At 36.1% G+C, this 23,246-nt stretch overlaps 1 protein-coding gene across 3 annotated transcripts in view; it reads right to left on the bottom strand.

The window, feature by feature from the left end:
* Window positions 1-247: 247 nt before the first annotated feature.
* LOC144446637 (5-hydroxytryptamine receptor 1A-like) overlaps window positions 248-23,246 on the bottom strand; it is a 40,228-nt gene continuing 17,229 nt past the window's right edge. For 2 of the 3 annotated variants that reach the window (XM_078136446.1, XM_078136447.1), the window contains one exon: window positions 248-3,531. In XM_078136446.1, the coding sequence (XP_077992572.1) occupies window positions 1,572-2,741 (1,170 nt within the window). In that variant the 5' untranslated portion in view covers window positions 2,742-3,531 and the 3' untranslated portion in view covers window positions 248-1,571. Of the gene's footprint in view, window positions 3,532-16,581; window positions 16,599-23,246 lie in introns of those variants that run through there. The other variant, XM_078136449.1, reaches the window with a different exon arrangement.

Genomic DNA, 23,246 nt, shown 5'->3' on the forward strand with positions numbered 1-23,246 from the left:
ATTACATTCATTTTGCCATTAATTTGAAACTCTTAAATTGTGATTAACAAATATTCCTTAAAGGTGTGAGAACATATGACGGCTGTCGATTTGTGAAAGTTAAACAAACAAACGCTTATATCGCATTAACTGGGAAATGCAATGATCACAATACATCATTGAGTTACCAGTAGCGCATATATATATATATATATATATATATATATATATATATATATATATATATATATATATATTATTCCGTTTCCAGACGCGGCACAGACCGACACAGTGATATTTGGGGCTAAACCGAGTTAGCGTGTGATTGTGATTATATCTGTCCAAAAGGTGACACGATGGTATTAATTAACAAATGATCTACATTGATACTTACAAACTATTTCACAAACTACTCCATTTTGTTTGATATATTTCCGGCGGTGTAAGGAAAGTCGGTCAAAAGAACGACCACTCCATTGAGTCGCATTTCATGACGTGATTAAAATATTGTGCATAGTTGTTTAAAAATTAGACATTAGTAAGGTTGGAAATATACAAACACTAAACATAGAAAATACACCATATCATATATACACGTGATCTTCGTAGTGTTCGTCAAGTGGTCTTTTTTTGAAGAAAGTCTAAGATAGGCCGTGATTTAACATTCGAGCATTCCTCCAGTAAAGTCTTATTTCCTCTTTCGATAGCGGTGAGTGCGTCGAAATAGTCCCTTTGAGTCCAAATGTGTAAATAATAGAACGTTTTCCCAAGTGACTAAACCTAACTAACATTCCGCAAGGAACAAAAAAAAATTACCCAGCATTACAATTCTATTTCCCATTTTCATTTCTACAACTGCCAGACCATATAATTTAAAATACACATTGTACATTTCTGAGTGGAAGTCAAATCAATTTCCCATGTTTACGTATGACTAATATGAAATTAACTGAAACGTACATCCTTAAAATACATGACAGATATTAAGTCTAATATGATCGCAGTTATCTATAAACTTAATGTTCAAACTGTAACTATATTGCGCTGTAAACGCGGTAATCATGTATTTTACAAGGTATTATATATACACCGCCAAAGACTATCAACGTCACAGCTGTTCGTGTTCAGTGTTACGTCATCTTACATGTCGTTCCTTACTATTGAGTCTTCATAAAGTGCATATTTTCAAACATATAATTTAACAACATAAAATAAAACTAAATTTGTTACATAAAATATTTGTTTGTGGTTTGTAATTTTCTTGTGAGTTCTCTTAGAAGACACACCTTGTCTAGATTTCTGAGTATACAAAAGCATCTTGCTGTCTTCGTTCATTATTTACAAGCACCCGATCCAGTTCGTTCAAAATGTGTTAAAATACAAATGGCATTTCTCTTTTTTTCACTTTACAAAAAAAAAACGCACTAAGTTTGCTAAACGTTAACTGGATAGGTGATGACTTATCTAGGTAACAGTGACAAAAGGTTCAATATATAATTCCCCCTTCATTCAATTCATTTTGAATTTTTGTTGAAACCCCCTGCAAATTAATCACACAGTGAAAGTAAACGTATAAGGTGTTACCTCTACTTTTAACGATAGCAGTATCGGCAGTGCATGAGCTTCCGAAATGCATTTTTGAACTCTTGGTTAAAATATGTATAAATGAGGGGGTTCAACAAAGAATTGACATAGCCCAACCACACGAAAAATCGCACCACTGACATAGGCAAATAACAGGTCTTACAAAATGGCATAATTAAAGCCATAATAAAGAAGGGTAGCCAGCAAAGTGTGAATGCCCCAATGATTATACCTAAAGTACGCGTTGCCTTACGTTCTCTGGCCATAGTCAGTTCTCGCTTGGTTCTTCTAACCCGGGTTATTACTTGGTCTGACGTTTCCAGTCCATTTTGTCCATTCATTGTTAATCTGGTAACGGCAGTTTTGGGAGAGTCCAACGTCACACTGCTGGAACTCATCTCAATACGGTATCTCTTCCCGCGTATTCTCTGCCTGGCGGCAACATAAATTTTGCCGTAGACGACCAGCATTACCGTTAATGGTACGTAGAATGCTCCAAACGTTGAAAATATAGTGTACCCATAGTCCTGACTGATACGACATACGTTAGGATCGGCTGTGTCGGCTGCAGTTCTCCAACCGAACAACGGTGGAATCGATATCAGTATGGATACACTCCACGCTATTACAATCATTAAAAATGCCCTACACGGCGTACGGCTTTTCATATACTCGATCGGCCTTGTGATAACCCAATATCGATCCATTGCGATTGCACATAGATTGAGAATGCTAGAAGTACAGCATAACACGTCGAAGGATACCCACATATCACACATAGCAGGGCCCAATATCCAACGTTCTGTTACATCATAAACACATGTAATCGGCATCACCAGGGTGGCAACCAGAAGATCTGCCATGGCTAACGAACCTATTAGATAGTTCGGCACCGTTCGTAAGTTCTTTTCCAGTAAAATTGCAGACAATACAAATACATTGCCAAGAATTGTAAATGCTACTAGAAAGAAAACTAGTACTACTCCGATTAGCTTCTCAGATGTGAGTTTGACAATTACCTCTTCGTATAGCGTAATATTGGTACCATTCTGTGTAGTGTTGCACGGTGTGAGATTCGCTTGCAACCCCGTTGGAGATTCCCGTTGAAAAATCAACGTAATATTAAACCCATCATCTGTATATTCACTACTGTTCACTGGCGGCTGGTATCGATACATGTCTAGCGGTACAGTCAGAAGTCCATAGCTTTGAATAATAATACACTATGATCGCTGATGTCGCTGATATTTCACAATACCACTGTATAGAATACGGCCTGTAACCTTCGACAACGTATTCACTTATATCACCGAGAATAGATCTGGCATTAATATTTTCACCATAAAGTAATGCGTTCGCTGTAGAATTTCATCGTACAAGACACGTCGTGATCTCCTGGTTGGATATTGCCACTATCGCCGTTGAGTGACTGGCGTTGCCGTAGTATATGCTCAGTTGGTGTGTAGAGTCCGTTCTTATATTACCACTGTTTGCACTAGGCACATATGAAGCCGAGTGAGAGCGAATGCGCGAGCAGCTACACAGAGTAATATAGCGCACTCACGTTGTTCATTTGGGAAAATTTCTCAGCACTGAGACACAAAAGAATTTGGATGTTTGAGTCCAATTCCAAACGTTTCCACCTAGAGGCTATTAAATTGGATTTTTATATTTATCAATATATACAGGATTCCGTATGCTAATTCTTGACGTTCTAATTGCTGCATTATATCCAGATTTGAAAAGGAGGGTTGGCCAAATGCGGTGAAGCCAGGTGAGACTGCTTGCAAATTGCGCTTTTCAGAATCCCTAATTTCCTGGCTGGTACAATACGTCGACGAAAGTTTGAAATAAGTTCTTACATTAAGACGATTAGGTTTAGCCGGGGTTTCCTGATCGAGCCGGGACTTCAACTGGCTTGTTCGGGTCTGACAGATACATATGCCGTATTCAAAGGCCACCGCCACCCTGTTGAAGAGAATGAAAAAAATGCATGTCAGATCAACTTCGCTAATCGTTCAAATTAGGTAAATCCCACATTCAGTGATATGCCAAACAAACGGATGAATTTCTTAGGGTAAGTCTCTCCCAAAATCTCGTGGCAAAAGAACTGATGTCTTCTAATTCGATACGATCAGTTGACATTTGTTCTAGTAGGATGAGATACAATCATCTAGCGTGACTGAATTAATGATAAGCACAAAACACCTTTTTTTTAAAAAAGCTAAATTCGCCACCATTTCATGAGCGATAAGCTCCTGGTTGCAAAGGTGTGAATATTTGAGACTTTGTTTACATTTCATTCAAGTTCTCGCGACAGCTGCACTGACGATTTCAACATATATTACGGTAAAAGGTATCAGGCACACATTTGGTTCATATCAATGACAGCAATTCACGAGAGTTACACCACGCTTACCGTTTACTTTCTTTAACTATGAATGACCGTGACATGTCATACTGGATTTACGTCAATATTGGTTATTCAAGAAGAAATGTCAAACTAAACCAGCTCGGATCACACTGCTAATAAAGCAAAGTCAATTCGCCGTAAAATCGCAAATGAAAATAATTATAATTTGCCACGTAAATGATATGTCGTATTGCTACAATAGTAACTGATGTTAATCGCCCTTGAAAACTACCCCGTAAAGACCTTTAACCGACAGTTGAATTAAGTCAAGCACATATAATCAAGCCGTTTGAAAGAGACACAGAGGAAATTGTTCGTTCAATTTAGATATAGTCATTATTGTACGACTCATGCATATAGATTATGTAACCTTCATCAGGGTAGTAAACTCTTATTCCACAACCATCATATGAAGGTGTGTTGTACTTTTTAGTCGGTTTAATATAATCGGTGTAAGTAGCATTCTGCCCGAAATATTCTTTTTCACGAATCGATAACTCAATTGAGAACAGATGGATAGACAAGATGGTTATTTACGCTATTTTGCAATGGCACATGACGCGAACTAGGGTACAGGGGGAGATGCGTGCACGACATGAGTTGAAGTACCGGACGCGAATTCCCAAGGAAAAAATTCGAATTATTATGGGCAAGATCAGTAGTTCAATGTAGGGTAAAAGCAAAATTCTTTTTCCATTTGGGGTGGGGTGGGGTTGTGACAGATTTTAGTTCTCATCCAACAAAATCAATTTTACTTTTAATGACATCTGTTTTGTACCCCTAAATATAAATATTTCAAAAACACGTCATCAAATTTAGAAATGAAAGAATTTTCACAATATTAAATGCATGGCACTAAAATATAGTAAAGTGCCAACAGATAAAAAAAAAACCACCTATGTTTTCTTCACTACATACTTCCTTTGTATTCACAGGACTACATACTACAACTCAGACTTGAAATTTATTTGCTGTCTGAAACAATTTTCAATTTTTGGCTAATTCAGTTAGGAGGAGGTGAGGTGGGAATGGTCTGAGGCCGAAGTATTTAGTTTGTATCCTACAATGAACTATTGATCTCAACCCTTATCAAGCAAGGTGTCCGGGAAAGCCGTGCCGTGTAGTTTGGGGAATAGCGGTGAACTATTACTTAACCTTTTTCTTCCACTTCCTCTTGTAAATAGATAATAATGTAATCACCGATCACTCACCAATTAATGCCATTATCATTTTGATGACACAACTTGGCGAACTTAAACTTCACTTTACTATATCAATTCACTGGCAACCGTTTGAGATCATAAGAAAGCAATTTAACCTCGCTAATTCGGAGTTCCAACCCGAAACTAGTCACCGTATTACTGATTACGGCACATAAAACACTTTTCTCTAGAGAAATTAATTGCGCAATGAACCGGAGCTCTAATATGAATATGCACTCATCTAGTATTGATAAAATAATACCCGCTCATAAAATATGTCACAACAGATGTTCAGTTTTGATTTATAACAATATTAAAATACATGTTTACCCCTGAACTTGAATTGAATAAAGAAAAAACCTGAATTTAATTAATTTTAATACATTTCGTTTCTTCAAGTTCCAATGATGATGAATAATATAATTGCGTTACGAACTTAGCCAGAATCTGATCTATATAGAAAGCATATAAATTCCGACTTTTACGATGTTTGTTCAAGCCGACTACGCTGACTCAAGACTTCAGTATGTGCGTCAAAAATAGCTTCCCTTTTCTTAAATATTCAAAGAGGTTCTTTTGTGATATGATCATGTTTCCATTAAAAAAAACACGTTAGGAATTTTTATATCCTTCTCAGAAATACGTGATGCCATTTAATCAACGATTTCGCTCCGGGACAAAGTTTTAATCATACTGTCGTTCTGTAATTTGTTAAAACAACCAGTTGCCATAATAACCGTGTTATTCAATGGTTGTAATGTTTTACTCAAATCTTTATTGTTTGTTTGTATTCGGCATAACTTCCGATCCTCAAATTCAATATTATTCGCACACCTGTATTTTTGTTAATTATCAGAGACAAGAGGGATTGACCTGGCCCAACACTCTGTCACGTCTGATCTGTTAATACTCTCTTTTCAGAGACGAAGGTACACACCCACTACACAGACTACTACTTAAACAAATTGATCTCACTATACCACGCTCGTTTCCAGAAATTAATAAATGACTACATGTATACACATCCCTGTAGCCTTACACAACTCGTCCATGAATTACCAGTAACGATGATGCTGATGATGATAAACTCTGTTGTAAAGGAACATCTTCCTGTGCTAGTCAACTAAAGAATGTTATAAGTAATAAAAAATATTTTATACTTTCACAGTTACTGTTAATTTGCCAAGTCGTCATGGGAGTTGTTACAGATCTCCTTAAAAGCTAACATCGACCTACAGTATTACTGGTAGGTATGGGAATTGAATGTGTTATAACAATTCACGATTATCGATACGTGTGTGTGTAGACTTACTGCGTCTTTTTTTGTGATTGATTTTCGCTTTAATTATCACCCCTTTCTTTGTCTGTCTGTCTGTCTGTCTGTCTGTCTGTCTGTCTGTCTGTCTGTCTGTCTGTCTGTCTGTCTGTCTGTCTGTCTGTCTGTCTGACTGTCTGTCTGCCTGCCTGTCTACCAGCTTACCCACTTTCTCTACCTATCTACCGATCAGCTTGCCTGTAGTTGCCAACCTGTCTGCCTACCTCTGTCTGTCTGTCTGTCTGTCTGTCTGTCTGTCTGTCTGTCTGTCTGTCTGTCTGTCCACCATCCATCTCTCAACATGAACGTTATCGCCTTCTTGCTGCCTGTTTGGTGTAGTTTTCTCTTCTATTAGAAAATGACAGCTTTCCACGCATTTCTCCTCCGTTAAAGCCCATGTTTATCCGCCTATCGATCTTATGTCCGTCGGTCTCCTAAATAACATTTACTTCAACATTTTGAATTTTTCTCTACGAAATGGTCGTTAGATACAATTCAACTCGGCTTGCAGTAGGATATGCATATCAATCTTTACGTAACAGATGACCACATACGCACCAATCTACGAACGTATATGTATGCACGCACTAAAGAGTGTGAACCCCTCGAGTAACATGATAAATAGAGTCCTGATTGGGACAGGGATGTTATTGACTATTTGCAAGTAGAAAACCGGTAAATATTCAAAGAATTTCATCATAACAAGTAATCCCCACTAAGTGACTGAGCCACCTTTCAGAATATCACTGATTGATGAAGCTTTTGGAATGATGCACCATTTAGAAAATAGTGATGAATTTTCAGAGAGCTGCAGCGACAACAAAGTTCATTATTTCAATATCGCCGTTGTCAATTTCATCCGTAATAGAGATTAGATGAAGTCGATCAGGGTTCATTTTATTTTTTATTAAAAGTTGACAAAAATGGAAGGAAGTATACAGACTTCCCTCAGAATGTGCAACCATGGAACTGCAGATCATTATATCGGTGACGACAGACGTATCACTGCTTGTCGTTCAGTGAACGTTTTTTGATTTATGGCACTTCATAGCGAATTTTTTTAAAGTCGTCTGTCCATTTACTCGGTCAGCAGTAATTTCTCCTTTGATAGGCTATTAATATACTTTAGCCAGATCCAATAAGCTCTCCGAACACAGCGTGGTTCTATTACATGCACCGAGTGAACATGAAGCACCGTCAGGTCGACATATGGTTTACGTGAAATAAAAAAAAATCATGCCGTATTCTACAATGTGTGCATTTTCACACGTTCCTGAATGCATTCGGGTGATGATTTAGTTGAGCTTGACTATTTTTATGCTATAAAATTTAACAAAAAACTACCCATTGAGTAGTCATTCATAGAATTATCGATATGCTCATATACGGTATGAATAGTTAGCAGAAAAAAAAGCGCTTTCACTCTTTGTGAGAAACAGAATAACGGCATAAGTGCACAAATCCTCAACTGCAACAAAACACTTTCCATCATCAAATAATACACGTGAATTTTAATTCAATTTCCATTTTGATGAATGCTATTATAAGAAACAGATTGCTTTTGTCTCAGTCAATTCATTTCATCCATAATCCGTCATTTCTATTATAAGAAAAATTCCATTGCGTGTGAAATATTAATTTCTAATAGCAACCTTTGACGCTGTATTTCCACGTCAAAATATCAATATAACATCCCTGAGTTCACAATATTCCTTTTGTTTTCGCATGTTAAAGTTTTGTTCGTATAACGTTACTCGTTAACATATACTTGATACTCCAAGTGCGTATATCTTGATAACGTAACGGGGGCCAATATAATTTAATTCCTTTCTGTATTTATAACTCTGCTGACGTAATCACCTATTAATAATATTTCGGGAAGTTTCACAAAGACTTTATCCTATTCGTGGTCACTTTAAAACGTTTTCCATCAAAAGCAATAATGTCCGTCCACTCGCCCATCTATCCATCCATCCATCCATCCACCCCCCCCCCACACACACAGACACATACACAGGGGTCACTTACACAGCCCATCCATCTATCAATCCTTCCATCCATCCATCAATCCGTCTACCAATCCATCCACACACACACCATCCATCCATCCATCCATTCACAGACATCATCCACCCATCCATCAATCCATCCACCCACCCACCCATCCATCCATCCATCCACACACAAATCCATCCATCCATCCATCCATCCATCCATCCATCCATCCATCTATCTATCTATCCACCAACCCCCACCCCCACCCCGACACACACCTATCCATCCATCCATCCACCCATCCATCCATCCATTCATCCACCCACCCACCCATCCATCCATTCACACAATATAATATATACTTATAAATATACTTATGATGTGTCACACCAAGACGCATGTAGCCATAAAATCAAATGAATACTTTACTGAGCTATATAATAAATGTTGAAGTGTGTAATGAAAATTTGTAATTATGTAAGATTGTGATGGATGGTATGTATCACTTCGATATAGCAATTGTGTATACTCTAGAGTGTTTTTTTACTGACTTAACCTTCAGACTCGTGTTTGGAATTTATGACGAGACGTAACTTTTAAAATGTACACGATATACAATATATCTATTCATTTGAAAATTAGACTTATATTACGTAAATGATAAAAGCAGATAGTCGTCATAAAAAACGTGTTACTGGAGTTTAAAAGTTCGCTCACACTGACAAGCTAGTCGACTGAGTCATGTAATATTCCGCTGCAAGACTGACCACATCGAAGTATGCCTCAGTTTTACATCAACAGGGAAGGTCTCTCCTGGGACACGTATCATTAAGAAAGTTGCGAAATATATATGTTTTGTCGACGACATTAGCCCCCTACTTTCAGCTCTGTGTGTATCACTGCGCCTTTCTGTGTTATACTGTACTACTGTACTGTACTGTACTGTACTGTACTGTACTGTACTGTACTGTACTGTATTGTACTGTACTGTACTGTACTATACTGATTGAGCTGTGCAGTACTATGTCCGGTATTGTACTGTCATATAATATGTACTGTACTGCACTGTACTGTACTGTACTGTACTGTACTGTACTGTACTGTACTGTAAAGTACTGCACTGTAAAGTACTGCACTCTACTCTACTTTTTACCATACGGTTTTGTACTGTGCCCGACTGCGTATGTGTTATCTGGTCAAAGAATTGTGTCGAACTTTGAAGATAAAAGTTCATATGACGAATAATGTATCTAAAGACATTGAACCCGTCTTGTTACAGATACTACACAACAGTTACAGTACTTTACAATGTTGTTGAATCTCGTATTAACTGCTATGGCCTTGACTGTACTAGGTGGCCATGGATGATAATGAAATAAATCTGTGTTAATACACATTGGTCAGCATGTCGACATTGACTTAACACTGGCATTAAGGTGAAACCGTGTAAAGTAAGCATAAGATCCGTAGGAACAAGTTGAACTTTGCATTGCAAGTATAAACCTTTCTCAGCAAAAGTAAACCGATTGTTATTTGACAACTATATTAGATTTTTATCCTCTTGTAACATTCAATCATGATTTTTTCCCTTCTTTTATCTTACTTAAGAAGGATAAAGTATAAGTCATTTGTACACGGCTAAACCCTGGCTGTAATCCCATTGTGTCATGTAATATCGATTGTAGAAGCAATCCCCTCTGAAGCAATATTGAAAATTAAACGCGTTTGCCACAATACCACGTCAATAAGCTAGTATGCCGTTATAAATATATGGATTATATATGGATACTTTTCATGCCATTTATCGTATCTCCAAGTTCATTAAAAAAGAGTTACCATGGAAATGTAATATTTTGCTGTCAGAAATATCCATCGATGTGTAAAGCGTGTCATGTTTTTTATGTGATAAAAATGGTTAATACCTAGTGGATTTTTCAGTAGACTACGTATTGATTGCGGTATACCAATTCCATTTGATTACTGTTTTCCCAATAGGCCATGTTAGTATAAACTATTATTTGAATACAAAATTAAGTCAATGAAGCAATTTTTAGAACATTGGTGCGTGTTTATATTACTTTTATTGTATATAATTAGATTGGACTGAGCTCTGATCGATAAGTGAGTGCTAAAGTTAGTTATATTAACGTCAAAATAAAAACCCAAGGAGGAAAGGAAATTGCATATGCAATCCACATACCTGTCGTACACAGACGATGTTGATAAAATGCCCCAAGGTAAAAACATTTCACGTGTCTAAGTTTCACGTAGGAGAAGTATTTAACAGGTCGGTTTACCGCACACAGGTTTTGCGATCATCGATCGTTTTCATTTTTTATTTCAGTTTTGATGTAAGAATATCATTTGTTTAACTCGATTATTGTTAAATCTGGAGTTATGTGATTCAGTTGCAAAAACAACAACCAAACTGTCTAAATTTCAACCGAAGGAGAACCTTACACATTTGGAGCAACTAGCATGATAAAGTATCGAAGTTGACAATATACTGCCAATACTGTGTGCAATGTACTGTAAAATACATGTCAAAAGAAAACTATTCATGGCTGAAGAGTGGGGTCACATTCATTAGATCCAATTTAGTTGTCGGTTTAACTTTGCAGAAATGTCGCATCTCTGACAGGGCTAAATAATTTATTTATCAATTGTATAGATATTGAATTGGCATCATCTAAATATCTGAAACGGCCATGGTTGACTACATGCATATTTCCCTCCATAAGAATGAATACACGTAATGAATATTTTCATTTACTCACTCACTCTCTCACTCAACAAAATAATGTATACGACAAAATGGTGACCTTTGAATGTTCAATAAAAAAGAACTTAGAAGGACTCGAGGGTAATTCACTCAGTAAACATTTCTGAAGAACTGTATGCAATATCATCTCCAGGGAGACGGTTTAATGAAAAACTAGGATCGAAGTTTAAGCACAAATCACTGTATAGTTTGGTTTATAGTTACGTACGAATCGGCAATTTAAGATCATTTTGACAACTGTGATATTTGATATTTCAAGATGGTGGTTTTTGAATTCAAGCGTAAGTTAATTACTTTCGTTGTACACTTCAGTTAGTGCATACATACGACTCGGAGATATTAAGGTACAATACACTTCGGCAGCCAATTTGCCAAAAAATCGATAATATTAAAATCTCTCCAAATATTACAAATTGCAGCTTGTTCCTGGTCTTTTCTTGACAATAATAATCAAAATTTGAGGTTCACCATCTCGTTTTCAAGGAAATCCACAACGTTGTTCCCCATAAAATTATTACAGTATTCGGCGGCCATATTGGATTCTAGAATTATGTTAATTTCATGATTCAAGACCCGTGATTTATTTTCTTGAATTTAAGTGAGAATAAGTTGCGGTTATCTTGAACAAAGTAACAAGAGACATTTAAGACTTTTATTTCTGACGCGTACTATGTAACTCTTCTTACACATGCCGAAGACATCAGCTCAATTGCGCGAACTTCGATTTGAAGTGATAAAACTAACCAGTTAAATGATACAACGTATAAACATTAATGAACCCTAATGAATTGCAATGAAAGTAACATAAACGTCAATAAATTACATATGTCGAGGTACAATCATTTTGAACATAAAACTATAATCACAGTGGAACTTATGGATGTTAGAGAAATGAGAGGGTACATTGCAATAAAACGTGACATTCTCAAAACCGTTAAAGTCACAGTGTTCGCATTCGGAGGTCTTCAACATCATTCATATGACACAGCTTACCACTGGTTTCTCACATCTTATGATTTCAAAAGGTGTCTAGATATAAACACGCTGTCGGTTCAATTTTATTTCTTACATAAGGATGTCGTTTCAGAGTGCTCTTCTTAGTACTAGATGCAAGCAAGATAAAAAGCAGGAGCGAATTGTAAATGCAAACATGTTCATAACGTTAAGGAATGTTCATCTATTTTTTGTTCGCGAAAAAGGTTATTTCAAAAAATGTAAATATGTTACAACAAATTCGAATAATGAACAATTATCGGGATATAATTGAGTTTTTTTTATGTGTCAGCATTGACCACTAAAATAGAACAGTTGAAGAAGTACTCGGCGAAGTTCAATACCTTGTCAGGGGACTACACTCATTAGTGTGTTAAATGATTGCAGACGATACTCGGTAAAGTATACCTGCACTTTCGTATATCAGCTCCCTCTACTCAACTACTCCCATATTCTGGGCTTGGCAAGGCATATACGGTTTAGTGGACATGGTGATTTACGTACATTGACATACGATATATCTGTTGACGTCGAACCGTGGATAGTGATCATTTTAAGTATAAAACTCAAATGGCATCTTACCATCACATCATAAACGTATTAAATCGCTCTCAGATACTCCACCACATCGAATAAGAAGTGCTATTGATTATGAAGCGAAGAGGAAAATTTGTGCCATCAATTATTCACAAGCAGTTGTACTGGTCAGTGTCTCCATAAAGCGATGTAATGTTTACTATAGCAGTCACAGTCTATCTGACGATTAATGTTGCGAATACTAAACTTCTTTACAAATTCATTTGATTTACAGTAAAGGTTTGACTATGTGCACGTAAGGTTGATACCTTATCTTCCCATGTATGTTTAATAATACTCATCTTCGCTGATGAACGTTAATATTGTCTAATTGAACAATGTATCGGTTACTGTTGCTCACTTAGTTATTATCTTAGGTTTTAATGAGAATTGACAGACTGGCGTATTTCAACATGTTCTGCACAGGGCGGAAATAATAGCATATTTTTATCATGTTTGTCCTTGAACATTTCCGTCTGTATAGGGCCTGAGCACAAGAGTGACACAAATTGTAGACGATGTGTCGGCCCATAGCAACATTTCCTTTTGTATTCGGCGTGAGCTCGAATATGACAAAAAATGCATGAAATATATCAACTCACAGCGACGCTTAATGCAATTATATGAAATTCGTACAAAACAACACACCACATTTGATACAGTATCTGCTAATCGATTTGTATATCCTTGAACAGATAACAGTAAGCTTCTTACATGTGAAAGTCATTATTCATTATTCATACCTTGGGGAATTCATGCGATATTTTGTTGTGTGCAATGGAATAAACAAGCTTTTCATTTATGTATTAATACTTGAAGTTTTTCTGATTACTGCATATTTTCCCCATATACGCGTTGGAAATTATGAGTAGCCCTTTTCAACGCTTTTGCATCATCATACTCTGTAGTGTATCTGTATATATCACAAATTACGTTGATGACGTGAACCTAATGTCGACGTCGTCATCTCATTTCATTGCATACTTGATAGCTGAAGTTGCTGCACACTTGCGTAATTGTATATCTTACACCTCCACTTTATTAGTGTGTATCTTTGTGTCTAGGATATATTAGTCTAGAGGCTATCCGTGGCCTTGAATTCTGCCCAATGATAAGTTAGTGTTTATTGTGGCCAACTACATAATGTCCATCTATGGTACATTTGTCATATTAGGATTCTACTTAATACACTCTTTAAAATATTGTAACAGTTTCCAAGAGTTAGGGGTTTACTCTCTTGGTTCATGTATGACTTTTCAGTGGTCTATAGACGTGGTGAAGGATATCTTTCGATTGAAAGTCACGCATATTATAACGTCTAGCCTAATCATACACAGTGAAACTCCCACACCCTGTAACACTAACAGCCACATACCTACGGCAGGGTAGTGCAAATAGCTGTACCAGTCCTATGGAATCACAGGGGCTGTACCGATTATGTGAAAAATATCCCTGTAACAGCTCTGATCTGCACATAGCCTAGGTGTTTATAGAAACCCTGTAAAAGAGCCTTTTCGCACAGCCATGGAGCATAGTTGTAACGTAAGTATTTCCCACAGTCACGTAGCAGCTATATGTGCATTGCTGTAACAGACGTATTTCCCAAAGCCAATGACTAGTTTTGTGAGTAATGTTGATTGGATATGAACGAAAGGGCTGCTACAGCCATGTAAAAGGGCTGTGGAAAAACATATCTGTGACAGGATTGTACTGCACATAGCTGGTACACATGACGTTGTTCCTCTTCCCTAGTACTACGACGTAACCACACTCTAGCACCAGTATATGAACATCCTAGTCCGAGGATGTACAAGATTCCCTATGTATGCATGTATTGTTTTAAAGAAGGGTATGTTGTATAGATGCGAACGATGAACTTACAATATCACCTTCAAAGCAGTACATCCCGAAAAAAGCGGATTTTAATCTGTCTCTTTCCAATGTCTCTGATATCATGAACAACACATTGATATGTAATCTTTGTTAAAGGGATGATATTTTCAGAGTTCGCGTACATTCTACAATGAATAAATGAAGTGAAAAACCACAACTTTCTGTTTTTGATGTGCGTCACGTAGAATATAAGTTGAAATGCAACCTTTAAGACACAGTTTAGCCCTAGCTGTACTACACAAGGAGCTTCAGACAGAGTATAATAAAAGAAAAACACATCTTGATCATTTTCTGTACGATGTTTGAAAACATCGGAAATTCGTTATATCGTTACCTCTCAATACCTTAATCAAGGCAAATCAGCTACGGTCATGAAAAATACATGAAGGAGATAATCTTTCCCGTCATTTATCAAAAGCTGCTAATGTTTAAACCTTATGTCGGAGAAAATAGATTCCTATTACGCAGTGGGACTCTAATGAAACTTGAGTTATACCGTATGATTTTTCAAGTGATGAAGCAAACTGACCATTGACCTTTTGTTGGCTTTAAGCGTGCTTATACTTGGTATGCCGCCATGCTCGCTACATGGTGTGTATCGTATAACGATATGACCTGTGTTGGTGCAATACATGAGGAAGTGATCTGATATCTCCATCGTTAGTCGTCTCTTGGTAGAGTACACATTTAGTCTGTGTTGATTGAAGCGCAGGAAATGGATTTATAATTCCATGAGTAGAAACCATTTTATCATTTAATTGATAGCAATGGGAGGAGTGGCGACAGACACGAAGACGAGATCATTAGCTTTCATTCCCTCTAGACTGAGTAAACACTATGGTTTCACTTTAAAACGTAACCAGCATTAACGAAATTGGGCATTAATGTCATTAGACAAAAAACAGAACTATTCCAGGTCCAGGAACACGTTCATGTAATGTATCTATGAACTCCTAAAAAACGGACAAACGTGTACACTTACTGATCATGATAAGTAAAATCGTGATAGTGTTCTACCGTAGATAAGGCATAACAATGTATTTACCTTTAACTCAGAGAGATGAGAATGATTAGTCTACACTATTTTCAATTTCGATACATATGCTCGGCTTATTGAGACGAAAACTGGACATGGAAATCTACATTAATTTTCTGGCTGGAAGGAAATCATCGCGAGAATGTTTGAAATTGTAGTTTCGTCATTATAGAACTATATAGTGTGTGAAATAGGCAACATGAAAAGGGGGAGCTAATCTTTTGCAGTGTGCTGTTCGACTTAGAATAGAATAACCACTAACATCTAAAATCAATATATCGACAGTGGCATATACAAGGAATGATTGATCCCCCTATTATGGCTTGAAAGATACCGCAAGATCCATATCAAATGAATTCTAACTCTATGTCTAGTACGTGTATTCATTGCTACAATTACAATGGCACATACTGCGTTATGTTTAATACGGAGAAAATTGGCGAAATAAGGGTATGATTTCTTGCCTGTTGACATCAAATGCATACTGTACAGTAGCCATTATGAAACTAGTTTCTTAATGATATCAAATGTGTTAAAATGTTGAAGGTATAAATATTTGAATATTGTGAAGATTTTCAATCTGCAGGCATTTATATAATGCTTGAATGTGTCCGCCTTTGTCAACGACGTTTTCACTTTATGATTACAGTAACTGTTACAATACACTCGCCTTGGATTATATAAACCGAATTGAAAAATACAGCAAATTCTAAAGGTTTCATTAGTTAACTCATATTCACTACAATCCAAGCATAAAATTGATATTAACCAAATAGACAACACGTATTAAGAATTAAAAAAGAACAAATTTACCGTCTACAGGCAGCTGTGATTGATCTGACGCTGAGAGCCGAATGAAGAAAAAGCAGCAGAGCTTCTCAGCTATCTTCAGTGGTATATGTAGCAGAGTCTTTCAAAGTATTCAACTGAATACATGGAACCACCTGCTCCATGACGTGAAGTGGGAGTGTTACTTCACCAACTGTTGTTATTTTTGCGCACTATTATTAGAATATTTCATACTTAGACATGCCTCCACCAATGAGCGACACGCATCAGTCATGGGCATGGCAATGTTCAACGAGTGAGTGAGTGAGTGAGTGAGTGGGTGAGGGTAATTAAACTATCTACAATAAAAGTTAAGCGACAGCTCTCGTAGGCAGCAGATGCCAATATGGCCTCGTCGAATTTGGCAAGTGTTACGAAGTAAGTCACCAAACAAAAGGTGCTCTAATTCAAGTCTAGGGTAGAAATTGCAGCGCGTAAGTTGGCAGTTAGATTAAAATATATCTTATCTTCTCGCTTAAATTGAATATTTAAACAAATCAAAACGTGTCACAATTTTTTGAAATTATGTTTGCCCACAAACTATATCCAAATTCTTGCGAAGACGATTTAAAAAAAATTGTTACAGCATATAACATAAAGTTATCGGCCAGATTAAGTTCAGGTGAAGATTCATGCGTATTGCACCGTCCGGCCGTTTTGTGAATACGTTGTTTGATAAGATTTAATTGATATTTTTATTTCATCGAATGTGGTACGAAAATACGCTTCAAAGTCTCCAAATTAGGACAATAGAAAATATGTCGGTCAATAAATAGATCATGTGTCTGTTTTTATGAGAGGTATTCATGCCATAGGCAATAAGTCGGATATTTAATAAGTCAATATTAGAATATGCAATATTCACCAATACACACATGGACTAATAAGATTTAAATTGAAAACATACGGTATGTCCATGGTAAATAGCTATCATAACCATCCAATTTTCATAAGTTATAAAAAAAATAAATTCCCTAAATTGACTTTAATGTATGGTATGTCCATTATATTTCTTAATATAACAAAAAAGTTAATGCCGAATCATTTTTGAAATATTCTTTTGCTAGATAAAATGACTTACTTTCAGTTGAGCTCACAATAAGGTGTGTTGAATCACCTATTGGTACACGGATGTACGTAAGATGGTAAGAAGCATGAAAAGTAATGAAGTTGCATTTTACACCGAGACCAGACATTGACCAGAATACGTTGATCTGGCCTACAATCCGTTCATTCACGAGACATGCCGTCAAATAATACGGGACGATCGCTGTGACTGGAAAGTGCATGACCCAGCTTGTGCCACGTTATTGAATGCGCAATGAGCAGCATCATATACAGGTATCGAAGCAAATCAAAATAACACAGCCGCACCTGATTCAAAAACCAAGCCGTCACTCAAGAGTTTAATTCAGCCCGCCTACGGATAAATTTCACATATATACAATGATGAGTTTTTGTTTTATAAGTAACTGAACAATGTGTAGCAAAAACGTTTGGTTGGTTGATGACAAAAATGCGTCTCGGTTGCAGCGAGTACAGGTTTAAGGAGACCGGGTGTAAAACCGGCGATTTAGAAGGCTTATTAATTGCACTAGGGAATACTTCTATGCGCATGTGGGGAAATTGACAACAGCTTTCAGTAATCTTTTGGGCATATTGTCAAAGTGGACCGAGTTTGTCACATTTGATAGCCCTCCATACGGATAATCACCTGTACAACTGTGCCTATTGCTATTTTGAATTAATATGAGTTAGAACGTTAATTTTCAATGCGTCCTTGTTTCGCTTGACATCATTACGCTATTCTGTAATTAACATACTTTCTCTCAAAGAGACTAATACGACATTTCGTGATGAGATTCCATCGGTAAATGCAATCGTAATAAGTTGATGTTTACATACATACATACATACATACATACATACATACATACATACATACATACACACACACACACACACATACATACATACATACATACATACATACATACATACATACATACACACATACATACATACATACATACACACTCCCTCTCGCTCAAACACACACACACACACACACACACATAATTGTATTAAATAGTGTAATAAAGGCCAGCACATGACCATTCACTTTATGCTGAATGTATACTAACGTTATGAATTCAGTAAAAAGATTCATATTTTTTCATTATACAATGCCAATATAAAGACAGCAATATAATCCATCTTGTAATGTATTGGATGGATATGATGAATATATCTGACGTTTACAATGGATTGCTGTTTGTTAGTACTAGTCATGGTAGCGTTGCCGTGACCAATTGAGTCGCATATGACGCAAGGTTGTAGTTCGATGTATCATTGTTAATCACAATAACCATGTCAATTTGACAAAACTCTGCAGACCATGGTTGCACTTTGTTAAAAGCGTCTACTTAGACACTATTACAGACACGCAGCATGTCTGAATAAAATGCCCGCCTTGGGTTAAAGTAAGCGTTTCGTACATCTAACCTTTAGGTGAAGCCATTCATACAAACATTATAACGTCCGATAATATATCTCTAGGCTTTTCTGTCGAACTTTAACAAGGACTATTCTAGCCGCATATTTTTGACAAGAGAGAGTTTTTTTCCATTTATTTGTCTTTTATCCTTTGTATAACGTTAAGCTTCTTGATGAACATTACTTTAAACTCGTTCATTTATCCCTCAATTTCATTAAGATATCATGTATAATTAAATAACATGCTGACAGGGTATAGAAATGGAATGTTGAGTGTACGAAATACGGCTGCATTGTTACTCTACACAAAAGGAATATAACAATCATTGTTTCTCTTTTCAAATGTATTTCTCTCTCCTATTAAAATATATAATGATGTTTAGTGAAGCATGTATATTTTATAAAACGACGTGTTTTCAGCTATATGTTAAGGGAATTGAATCATTTTACTAAAATCATATTCCATTAATTTATTTTCTCACTGTACTTGCTGTTAATGAAAATCATTAGGAAATTGGAAGTTTGGTTTGAAAGGAACAAATCACCTTTCAATCTAGCTTTTTCTAATCTTCACACGTTTCACAACGATTGATATTGTAACTGTACATTTTCGGATTTTTTTTCTAAAAGACACACACCAAATGTATAGTTCAACAAATGAGTACACCACATCGCAATGAACCCTAACAATACAATTAATTATTAGAGCATCAGACTTGACCTAGTTCATTTCGAGGTACATTAGGATTAGGTTACTAATAGCGTGATTCTTCATTCCAGTACTACCTAGACATAATTGAATATAAATTATTATATATATATAATCACCTAAACTAGGGTTCAGTATTATACCGCAATAAGTCCTAGAAAACACCATTATCGAAACAACTGAATGAGATACCAGACACCAGAAATGTATGATTATATATTTCGATGTTATCAAAAAATATTAATATTTCTAATAATATTCATACACAGCTATATTTCAGGATGATAAATGTATTACATCACGATTGAAATGAAAATGATCTCGGTCAGTCTGAGAACTAAACAGTGATGTACAAACCTGATAGGAATTCACCATGATTTTCTATTCTCCGTTTTTAAGTCAAAATATTGATGCTTTAATACATCGTCGTTATCATCGAAGTGCTTGAAACGAATCGATCACATGCTGTGTCAGACATCTTTCCATCTGAGGTGTAATTTGATCTGAAGATCCCGAACCTCTTGTGCGTACATTGATGATATCTTTCTTTGCAATGTTTCTCATCATTGACACATATGTTGGCATGCACACTTCACCCTTGTTAGATCTTACAGAAGATATCGCATTGGCATTCTACTGCGTCGAATGCAAATCAAAAGACCAACTATGTTTACAATTGATTCACTTTACTGAAGTATTCCTGTTGATGTGTGTGTGTATGTATGTATGTATGTATGTATGTATGTATGTATGTATGTAAGTGCATTTAGTGACGTATGATTTAACTCACATATCAGGAGATACATAGTAAAGAAAGTCGTTCTTATTGTTATTCAATATCCAGAGGAAGATACAATCTAGCACGTATAGCAAGTGATCTCATCATCTATTTTAGAAGTACAGATCTGCCCAAAGGGGTACATATATGACCTACATGTAAGAGGTTTGTCTTTAATTTTCTGAAGTATTTTAAAGAGGAATGAATGAATTATTACGATATTTTGAAATGAAGCAGTCAGTTCTTAATGATACTTGACCTTGGTGAGATCAAATGGAATAACTCGCATCAAAATGGAGCATTTGTCTTTCGAGAAATATTTCCTTAATTTTGACTAGGTTAGTATGACGAAATGTAGTTAGTTTGAAACAGCCGTTTTGAAATGATTGTGATGTCTACTTCTAAAGATCTTGATCACACAATGGAATTACATGGGCCTTGTCAAAAAACTAAAAAAAAACTAGCGAATATGTAATAGGAAGCCTCGATATTAGATTGTGATATATATAAATATATAGATGTGTAATTCAATACGTTTAAAAGTTATGTGAACAAAATATAGTTCTTTTATTGCAAAGAAGGATAATGCAAATTATCAAAATGTATTTAAGATTGACAGTTGGGGGCTAATTTTATTTATAAATATATAATGAAAATATGAAAACGCAGCATCGATACCAGAAATTGACTACACAATATTTATTTGTAGTACGATCCATTAATGAAGTTCATCAGAATACTGAGCGATCGAAGCAAGTAGTATAGTAGCAGGAAATGTCAAAAACGTGTACGTAGGCTTTAATCAAACCAAACACCAAAGCGATCGATCGTGAATGATGAAGAGAAAGGATTTGCATTTATACAAGTTTAATTTGAATGCGTCCGACATAATTGAAGTATTTTGCAGTCACCCAGTCTCTTTGATTTTAATATCTTATCTTCTTTAATAGTTTATGTCTGCCACTTGCTAGACATTCAAACGTCTGACTGCCCTTTTAAAATATCAACCTGACAGCTCTATGTAAACTAAAAAGAAAACAACAACCAATTCACTAGCTATTAATGACGAAAGTGCATTAACAGAAACACTTATTAGAATTATACATTGATATGCATTGGTACATTCACATTTCAATTTGACTTTAGGAAAATATGACATATTGTTTGTATATAAACATCAACATTAATAGGAAGTTTAAGCAGCTATATGCTTGTTTGTTTTTAATATAAATGGACAAGAACAACTTTCGCTATGCTAATTATGTTGTACATCTTGAGTCGAGAGGCTGGCGATAACATGACCATTTAGCGGGACATGACAAGAAGAGTGATAGATTGTGTGCAGACATGTTGAAACAGTTAAGTGTATTGCTTAACAAATGCTTTGAGTTCGAACGTGTGATGAGTTTGGAGAAATCACCAAGTCGTGAACTATTCATCATTCATGCGCGTTGTGAAGTATTACGTATTCTTTTTATTTCTCGACTAATGCTTAGTGGTAAAAACAACCTATAAATACTGCGTATACCTCAGTGACAAGCCCGACATCACGATTTCAGAAGCATTATACAGCTTTTAAAAAGAATCACTCCATATGTACAATATGTATAACTACGTAAGAAAGAATCAAGCCTCTTACAGTTTTCAATACATATTGCACAACTTGAAAAGGGAAATCTGCGACGTGTTGCGGGTACATAACACACTTCATAAGCTAATTCTAAGGAATTCTTTTGTGTACAGATTTCAAAGTATAGAATTTCAGTGGATATGCTTATAGCTTCTTTGGTATACTTTTTAGGTGTAATAAAGCACATCGCCTTTATTATCAACCAAGTATTGACATACACTGTGTATAATAAACAGCTACTTGGATATGAATATATGGCTACCTACATAAAGCTGAAGACATCCTTCATATAAATTAATGCTGCCCCATTAACTGAACAAGTCCTACAAACTACATACAAGGGGCAAACACGCAGTATGAAACAAGACGAATGACTTTGCTGGGAGCAGGGAAATGATAGATCAACATATGGTACTTACCTAGGGTGGCTAGGATCCTATGTACGATACAATAATCAATTAGAACTATATATCGAGAAGCCAATACAATGAAATGCTATTCTTTAGATGTAAGGCCACCGTCGTGGTGTCAGACTTCCCTTTCAAACTACCGTCTACCGTTGTAGTGACACCGTGTTTTAAAGTGTACCGTCGGAGAAAAGTAATTAATACATTGAGGAAGTTGTCACTAAAGAGACAGCGTTTTCCGAATCGGATGTACGGGGATCATGGACCATTCCATGGCCACTGATAGCCTCGAGGGGAAATAATCAGCATGCGAACAAAGCACACGCCCACAACATGACCTAAAATGACACTCTTTATGAGACAATACGTCGGCACCATGGAGTGAATAATGAACATATTTTAGTGTCATTAAGATAGAATAAACAGAAAGGCATAATAATAATATAGAACAAAGTACACACTAAAAACGTGTGTGTACATATTACAGTACACATCAATAACATGATATGGACCTTTAAAACAAGGTCTATATCATGGATTGATGGAGATAGGCTTGCTATATACATTGATTTGTTCTTAGCTGGTAGAAGCACACTTACGTCTAAATACTCGCTAGACTCGAAATATATC

Source organism: Glandiceps talaboti, chromosome 15 (assembly GCF_964340395.1).
Source record: "Glandiceps talaboti chromosome 15, keGlaTala1.1, whole genome shotgun sequence".
Classification (NCBI taxonomy): Eukaryota; Metazoa; Hemichordata; class Enteropneusta; family Spengelidae; genus Glandiceps; species Glandiceps talaboti.